A 9178-nucleotide genomic window follows, 5' to 3' on the forward strand; every position below is an offset into this window, starting at 1 on the left:
GGGATTCTTCAGACTATATTAGCAACAGGCTTATAACCAATTTTCTTGTCAAAATTGTTTGCCGAGATTACCTTCAATTATCATTATGCAAAAACATGGATGTTGTTCCCAGTTCGTTCTCTTAAAAAGTCATTGTTGGTGGTGAATGTGTGCCACCCTACTTACTATTATGAAGATTCTCATGTACAATATTTATATGGTTCTGTAGAAGGAATATAGATGGGCAATTGGCATGTGTTCTGGATCTTGATACATGTATACTCTATGTGATATAATATCATTTCTTTTTAGTGTAACTGCAAGGCAATTGATATGTGCGTTTGATGTTTTGTCTCGGATTATAATTGAGTAGCTTGAGATGGAATGTTGTGTGCATTTCGTTGAGTTGCTTTATAAATGTCGTTACATGTACAATTCCGCATTGACCTTCAGGTTATCACTAACTTAATCAATTTTCTACGACTTATTATCGTCTTTATACAAAGTCCACATCAACAAGAGTTCAACGGGGTCGTGCGCCAAGGCGCACTTCTAAATCTAGTCTTGTAGAATGGAGTGAATCCATGGCTATTGGGCTCAGAATGGCCTCCCGTAGTAGCAGCCGTATCCCAGCGGCACCACGGGCTCGCCGTAGCCGTAGCCATAGCCGTAGCCGTGGCTGTAGTAGTTGCAGCTGGGCAGGCCGCAGGGGCTGGAGTAGCAGCCCGGCGTGCAGGACATCTTGCAGCAGGCGTCTTGGCAAGCCTTCCCGCAGTCGTCGCACTTGTCCTTGCAATACTTCTCGCACTTTTCCTTGCAAGCCTTCTCGCAGGTCTTGCAGAGCTTCTCGCACCGCTCCTTGCAAGCCTTCTCGCAGGCCTCCTGGCAGGGGGTCTTCTTCTCCTTGGGCTTGTCGTCCTCCATGCTGACGATGTCCGCGGCGAAGCACGCCTTCCTGAGCTGTTGCACGATGCGTACCGGGTCCACGGCGCCGACCACCGTCACTGTGTTCTTCTCCGGGTCGCTGGCGATGGACTTGATCCCTGGACAATACACGCATTTTGTAAAGAAGGGTGGAGAGAGGGTTGCAACTGCAGAACAGCTATAGAGATGAAGGAAGAGAAATACCCTTGAGCTTGGCGACAGTTGCGAAGATCTCGCTCGTGCTCTTCGTGCAGATGAGATCAGCTCTTATAACTATTTTCTGCAGGTAAGTCACATATGTTCAGTACACCTTTAAATGTGTTCATCTGAAACTCTCCAAAAGACAGAGAACCAAATTACCTTCGACATTGTGGGCTAGCTAGCTTGGGCACCCTTTGACTATGGGGGTCGACGGAGACTCTTGAGTGTATAGAGAAAGACGTTGTCTGAAGCAGTGAGATTTACGAAACCTGTCTGGTTCCCCCCTATATATACTCGTAAGCCAGCTCACCTACTGCCCCACATTGGTTGGGACTCCTTCTATCACCCTTACAAAACCGGTCTGATTAGCCCGTATATTCAGTACATTACACTGTTTGGTACTTGGTCTTTGGTCACACGTAAAAGTATATTCTCACTAGTTGCTTTTAAGCTAAGCGTTTTATAAACTTAGGAACAATCCCTGTCTGGTTCCAGCCCGTTTATATAGTGCAAGTCAACTCAGGTCCTGCTCCACATTGGTTGGGATTTGGTCACACTCACATATAAAGAGTATATTCCTAGTAGTTGATTTTAAACTAAGCGTTTCCCTACTAACGGTAGAAGCAACTCCTTTCCTTTCTTAATGCAGGATGTTGCAACTTGTAGTTACCCCACAGTTTCCCGGATCGAATTGGTCAGTCCACTTTGTTTGTTTTTTCATCCGTCGAAACGTCAAAGCCGAAGGTTTTTAAGTCCAAACACGCTTGCGTTTCAATCATTAGAATGACCGGCAGAAAGCCCGCGTATGTCACCGGAGACTGCGTATGTCACCGGAGAAATCAAGGTATCCTGCAGCAGCAAGCTTGGATACAGGGGCAACCCAGGAATTAAAATCAACTCAAATGTCACTGTACCATTGGCTAGGTCTTAGTGATGCAAATCGTGGCACTATTCCACTGTCATGGGTGCGCCCATGGATTTGTGCAGAAAGCAGTATATACACCTACATTTGTTTAAGTTGTATGTGCGTACTGTACAATATATATATACAGTCCATCATCCTACGATACTCAACTTACTATGTACATCATTACTTAGTCATAACTTGGAGGAGTTGCCGCTAGGTCATGTATTCTGGGCAATAGACCCTTAACCTGTAGTGAATTTTAGGATAACTTCAGCAAACAAATTATAGTGGAAACTAATACAATTATATGGACATGTAACAGAAGAACTTACATGAAAAGCCCTCAAGATGAGGGGTAAAAAATCACATTCGTGGACTGACGGGTCCATACAAGTTCCAGTATGAAAATTTTGGGTACGATCTTCTCTACAACATCTAGAGACTTACCACAAACTTTGACACGTTTCTGGCCAGCAACAATGACCACAAGAGACAATTATTCAACATAAACCACAAAAGACAGGAAATCAGCAAGGCAGAGAGGTATCCCAAAATCTAAAATTGTTTCAGAGCGGTGATGTGCCAAGGATAATGGCCCAGTTCAGAGCCGTGATCCAAGAGCTGGAATTGATTTACTACCCACAGATTGGAAGGAAGTTCACCTGGTCAAGTGAGAGGGCAAATTCAATAAGGGATCGAATCGGTAGAGTTTTTGTGTGTACATTATGGGAGTCGACACAGTGGTCATAATACTGGAAACTGCATGATATAGCAATGTTGCACTGGCACCTGAAGAACATTCGCTGGCTCAGGACACCTGAAATCGTTAACCAGACATTTTAGTTTACTGGCTGAACCCTCCATAAGAATTGCTAACATGAAAAGGATCTCCATTAATTAACTAACATGAGGACTGAACCAGGGCCTCGAATGCGCTGACGAAGCGAATGCAAAGCTCACCCCAGGAACGATCGATTCCTTAGGCAAGTGCATCAGCCATGACAAGGTCATGCCCTTCAGAGCCATAGGGAACCAATTGACCATGATCTTCTCGTTGGCCCCGGCCGCAATCATAGCGGTGGTGTACAGGGCCAGGTTGGTGTTACCTTTGAACTTGACGGGAACAGGGGATAGAACTTGGATGGCCAGGCCACCCGCCGGAGGGCAGGGGTGTAGGCGAGGCATCCACCCCGTACTCCAGAGCAGCGGCTCCCGCCTCAGCTGCGCCTTCCGTGTTGGACTCAGCTGCGCCCGCGACTTGCGGTCGCAGCTGCTGCAGGTTCTCTCGGACGATAGCTTCATTGGCCACAGCAGAGTTGCCGCGACGGTCGTCCACGCGCCGACGCGAGGGGTCAGCAGACGACCCAACCGATGCGCGGTCCAGATCCACGGGTCTTGGGGCTCGAGCCCCCAAGGGCCCCACGGCTGGGCGCTCACCCCGGCCATCCCTCCTCGGCCCGTCAACCCCCAGCTCTTCAGCGCCGCCCCAGGGGCGAGGCTGAGGAGCGGGGTATGGCACGCACGCAGAAACGACGGTCTGAGTGCGCTCGGCCCGGCGCCTAGGTCCCTGCTGCATCTGGAGCGGGCACGAGCCGAGTTGTGGTGAAGTGTGGCGAACTCCAAGTGAGCGTGCAGCTCAGCCCTTCAGGCCCCGTACTCCGAAGTCCCTGGCGGCGGGAGTGAGTTCCAGTGCCTTGCTTATACCAAGGCACATATGAACAGTGAGGTGCCTTGCAAATTTGACCGCAAGATTAAAAACGAACACACCAGATTTGGTACTGTAGCAATGTGCTGTAGCTAACACTGTAGCGAAGGTACTGTCGACGGATCCTGTAGCGAAGGTACTGTGGACAGATCCCTGTAGCTAACACTGTAGCTATCAACTGTTCATTTCATCCAAACCATAGATTGTTGATCCAACATCCAGAAAAGGGGAGCAAGGCACCATACTGTTCATTGGTGCCTTGATAGAAGCAAGGTACTGGATCTCAGTCCCTGGCGGCGGCGGGTACCGCGTCATGACACATACGGCAGCCAAGGCCTTTGCCAAGGTACGATTCCTTGAACAGTGGGGCTGGGATGAGCGGACGACACTAGGTGCGGCCTGTCGACCCCTGGCGGGATCCGGGGAGGCTGACGGTTGTGCGCGCGCTCGGGACCCCGACACGGGACCTCCTCCCGCTACCCCAGACGGTGCAGCTCCTGACGGGATGCCCCCACCGGCAGCGCCTCCTGCGCCACCATGAAGTTGATCATCGTTGACGACGCCTCCTGCGTCATCGGGTGGAGGGACCTCGTGCTCGGTAGCGTCTCCTCCAGCCTGAGCGTCGGCCTCGCCCGCAGGATGCGGCGGAGGTGGAGGTGGAGCCGCAGTACCTGGCCCAACGTGAGGGTCGGCATCCCCTGCGGTGTTAGCGCCGCGCGTGGGTCTCAGCTCCCACGTCGACTACCGCAGCGGGCCACCGCAGCTGTATCGGCCCCCACCGCGGTGTTCCTCCCTGGTGCCATGGTTGATTTAGACGCGACCAAAGAGGATCTCGACGGCGAACTCGGCGGTGTTCACGACCGTTGATGAAGAAGATGAAGATCATTGATGCCGAAACACGAGCGCCCCCTACCTGCCGCGCCAGATGTCGCATCTCGCCTACGCGGACACCGGGGATGAACACACCCCCATTTCTTGTTGGTTAGTGGGCACGAAGGCGTTTCAGCCTCAACACCGCCTTAGGATCATTCCTAGGTGGAGCAAGATCATACACAAAGCACACACTATCATTTTTTTACCTAGGTTCAGGCCGCCCTTCGGCTAACAACTCTACGTCCTGCTTTGGTGGATTATCTTGTGGATACAAAGTACAATGGTGATGAACTCTTTGCCGGGAGGACGCTTTGATCAGCTACTACACCTCCCGGACTTCCTCAATCTTTTCCTCACTCTCTTCCTCTCTCAATATTTGCCTTGACAATGTCAAGAACAAGACTCTATCTCTCTATTCTCTCCTCTCTCGCAATGCAACCTCTCTAGCAACGTGTCTTTCCGATGGGTCCCTCTCCCTTGTTGACAAGGGATTAACTTATCAATGCCTACGGATTGTAGGCTAGGGTTTATTTGGAAGTAGAGGCAAGTAGATCTCGAGGGTTTCAGCCGAAAAGTACTCGACGAATAAGAAACTAGGGTTATGTTGACAATGGATTCGATCCTCTCTTTGTCTCTCGGCTCCCCCTTATATAGGAGGCGGAGCCGAGGGTACCGTGTTACACAAGATTACAGATTTCGGGAGACTCTCTGAGTTCAACCCGTAGAGTTACAAATCTCCATACTTCCTAATACAACTCTATCTTACCTTAATACTAATTGGGCTTCCGAACTTCATATTCTTCGACTTGTGGGCCTTCAGTAAACCCCGGGTACCATCTTTGGTAGGCCCATTGGGGATGCCTATGTCAGTAGCCCCCGAGATTTTGCTTGAATCGATGAATCAGGGAAAATCACCAACTTTATAATCAACGTATAACTTCTTCGAGTCATCATATATTTTTAAATAAACAGTCATATATTGTGCATGGATAACGGTAATTGGGGCTAGTTCATCTGACGGATCAGGTACTAGTTAACTGCTCTAGTGGCAATCCGCAAAAACCTACTTCAAGATCACGTCCCTGGACATGATCTCGGGATACTGGTGTTAACTCGACATGTGCCGCTTAAGGTCTTACCATCTGTCGAGTCCCAGTCATGTTTTATCGGGTACCTAACGCGTCCGTTAGGATTTTTCTTCGTACCTGTTGATACGGTAAAAAGTAGCAAACCGACATCAGAGACGGTGCCACGCCGCTCAGGACAGACCCGGGGTCTTACCTTCGCAGAGTTTTGCGGCATTCAGAGATTATTCGCGACTTTGGCGCTCTGAGAATATATTGTCGAGTGCTTTTTTGGCTGTTGAAATAGCACATTTTATTGAGTCAACAAATGACTTATCTTGTCTTCCCGATGGGAGTATACGAAGAGTTATTTGTATAACTCGAAATATGCTCATTATACACTCATAATTTCATCGGGCACGCGAACAGCGTTCCCGATGGTAGTAGCCCCCGGGGCTACAACCAAGAACTTTGTACTTGGTTGTAGGCTCAACATTTTCACGCATTTTGTCACTATTTGTCATCTTTTTTTTATTTCTCTCGGGTGCGCGACCAGCGCTCCCGATGGGAGTAGCCCCTAAGGCTATGGACAAATGCTTGCATTTGATCATAGGCTCTCGCCATTTCTTTTTTGCCACGCTCAAACTTTCTTTTTTTAAGAGTAGCCCCCGAGCATTTGATCAAAAACTTGTATTTGACCAAAGGCTCTCGAAATTATCATCACTTGTATTTTTTGACCGGTCTTCGTATCACCTCTGCCGAGAATTTCCGATGTCAAAGTGACATCAATGCTGACGCTAGCCACGACCTCTATATCTGAAAATCACGAGCTATGTCCTGTCACTGACTGGTGGACCCAAAATCTGCGGCAGTTTGACACGTTGCGCAAGTGGGGGCACACGTCCTCCACTTTTTCTGGCAGGCGCGCTGTAGCGCCTGTACAGTTCCATCCTCGCGAAAATACAATTTTACCCCTTAAGCCACGTGTAACCCATCAAGTTCATTACTGCTCCATCCAACGGTGCGTCGACCCACACGCTTCCTATAAAGGGTCGTCTTCCTCCTCTGTTCGCCTCTTCGCCGCACCGCACCTCTGTTCTCTCTCCAAAAATCCCCATTGCGCCCAACACCTCCTGAGCTCCACCACACTCTCACTCACGCTTACGCCATTGTTGATGCCACCACGAGCAAGACTTACCAGGCACAACACACCTGAATCAAAGATGGCGGCGCAAGATCTGGAAACGGCAGAGTGGGAAAGATCAAAGATTTCCAATCAGGACATCAACCTGATGAAGAAACTTGGGCTGATGAAGAAGAAGGACGCGTTGCGCTTCCCCGGCGAGGAGAGCTACCCGACGCCCCCATACAATATCGAGTTAGCTTCGTTGACTATCTTATCCGCGGCCTTTCTACTCCCATCCATGATTTCCTCTGCGGTTTGCTTTTTGTGTATGGGTTGCAGCTTCATCAGCTGACTCCCAATTCCATCCTCCATGTCTCTATTTTCATTACTCTTTGCGAATGCTTCCTCGGAGTCCACCCTAATTGGGCTCTGTGGAAGCGCATCTTCTGCCTCCACCGCAATGGCTCCCATAACATCGCCTACAACATAGGCGGTGTTGTTATTTGCGTTCGCCCTGATGTCGAATATTTTAACGTCAAATTTCCCGACTCCGTCCAAGGGTGGCGCAAAAAATGGTTGTACGTCCACGAGGAATGTCCCGACTCGGTGGATTATAACGTTGCTCCTTTCGATGGAGGTGCCGAAATTCTTCGCCGCCGATCCTGGGACGCGGAGGCCACCGAAGAGGAGAAAACGGCGACAGAGGCGCTGATGTCCCGTATCCGCGAGCTTCAAAATACCCGTGGCAAGGAACTGTCGGGTATCCAAATTACAACGTATTTCCTTAGGATTAGGGTCCAGCCTCTGCAGGCTCGCAAGAACCCTCTCTGGATGTATGCTGGCGAGGAAGATGTCGACCGGATCTCCAAAGATCTTGCAGTGAAGGACTTGGAGAAGCTTGTCCGAAGAATCTCCTCGCTCAGCAAGAAAGATGCCGTTCCATCCGCCTGTCGCGTGGAGCCGTATAGCGGCGCCAACGCCCTCCCCAAGGTAAATTACCATTGTTCGTACTGCTATTTTGTCGACTGCTATTTTGAACGTTTGTCATCTTATTTTTTACTGACTTCCTATTGTAACTTATTGTCGATATATGTTGTCTTCTTGTAGAAACACCAAGTTTTATCTTCTCTTCCCCCTCTTCCTAAAGGCGGGGAAGTTGAAGAACGAACTGTCGTTGCCGACGAAAACTAGGGTACTTCTCGCCCTGAGAGCGAAGTTGCGGGTTCTCAGAAATCTGCGGCTTCCTCCGAAAGAGAAGCTGAATCTGAGGCTACCGAGTCGACGCACTCCCTCCTGTCTGCTGTTTCTCCAAGAAACAAAAGAAAAAGGGATGAAGTCGCAGACTCCGGCACCTCCAAAGCCGGCGAATCTCCTCTTGAAGAAGCTGTTCCCGAAGAAGAGGGGACAACTTTCAACCCTTATGATGATGCCCTTGTAAGCTCGTAAGTTTTTGTCTCCTTTTTCTTTTGCACCCGATATTTTGCATGTCTTGTTTCTTATACTTTTGCTTGTTATATAGTGGCAACGAGGAGGAAGATCCTTCTATTGACGTGACTGCTTGAACGAGCACATCTCGTACTTTAGTTATTTCCGAGGCTCGTCCTGACGCTGACGAAACCTCGCCTCCTCAGCAAGATGTAGGGCATCCGACTCCTGTCGTGAGCCCCCGTGCCTCTTCGCCAAAGAGAGCGAAGATTGAGTCGGGCAGAGAATCTAGTCTTTTGACTAGTAGTTTTGCGACTCCTCATGTGGACGATGTAAGTGTTCTGCTCAATTTATTTTTTGCGGTCGAACTTTTTTCCCTATGTTGTCTTTCTCATCCCTATTATTTTCCAGCCTCTGATGAATGTCAACACCCGGATTTTTAAGTCCAGATGGCTATTATGCCATTCATCGCAATCCCAGGAATATTGTTTTTTGCGAGACATAATAGATTGATATCACAGAACATCATTCATTACAACACCATACTAGTCTTACATTAAAAGGATCACATGATCCTGTCTCATTACAACACTTGATCTACTGATCAATTACATAACACACAGCGGAAGTAGCGTAGTAGTAGTCCGTCTGCTCCAGAGGCAACTGTTGACGCCAGGAGTGGTCCTAGTTGTCGTAGACGTCCTGCTGTCCTTCATCTTGGTACTGGGGCTCATCTTCATAGTCTGGCCATTTGAATAGCCAGGGACACAGCCATGAGTACTTTAAAGTACTCGCAAACTAATACTAGTGTAAGCACTAACAATTATATCAATGGGGTTCTAAGCTCTAGGTTTATTTGCATAAAGCCAGTTTTATTTCATAAGCATTTAGTAAACAAAGACTCCTCATTTGCCTAACTTAACTCAAGTGGGAACATTAGTGTCATTTCCACAACTCTGTTGTGATTCAAAGTC

General features: G+C 48.8%; 1 protein-coding gene across 1 annotated transcript; it reads right to left on the reverse strand.

The window, feature by feature from the left end:
• Positions 1-547: 547 nt before the first annotated feature.
• On the reverse strand, positions 548-3635 carry LOC127327023 (uncharacterized). Its single transcript, XM_051353802.2, has 4 exons — positions 2918-3635; positions 1264-2828; positions 1108-1183; positions 548-1022 (listed from the first exon to the last, which is right to left on the reverse strand). The coding sequence occupies exons 2-4, from the start codon at positions 1270-1272 to the stop codon at positions 577-579; spliced, it is 531 nt and encodes a 176-aa protein (XP_051209762.1). The 5' UTR covers positions 1273-2828; positions 2918-3635; the 3' UTR covers positions 548-576.
• Between the last annotated feature and the right edge of the window lie 5543 nt (positions 3636-9178).

This window comes from Lolium perenne, chromosome 3 (assembly GCF_019359855.2).
Source record: "Lolium perenne isolate Kyuss_39 chromosome 3, Kyuss_2.0, whole genome shotgun sequence".
Classification (NCBI taxonomy): domain Eukaryota; kingdom Viridiplantae; phylum Streptophyta; class Magnoliopsida; order Poales; family Poaceae; genus Lolium; species Lolium perenne.

Bases quoted from the DNA above. Each gene is read 5' to 3' on its own strand.
- LOC127327023 (XM_051353802.2), bottom strand. The intron at 1,023-1,107 runs GTATTTCTCTTC...TGTATTGTCCAG, and splicing joins AACTGTCGCCAAGCTCAAGG to GGATCAAGTCCATCGCCAGC.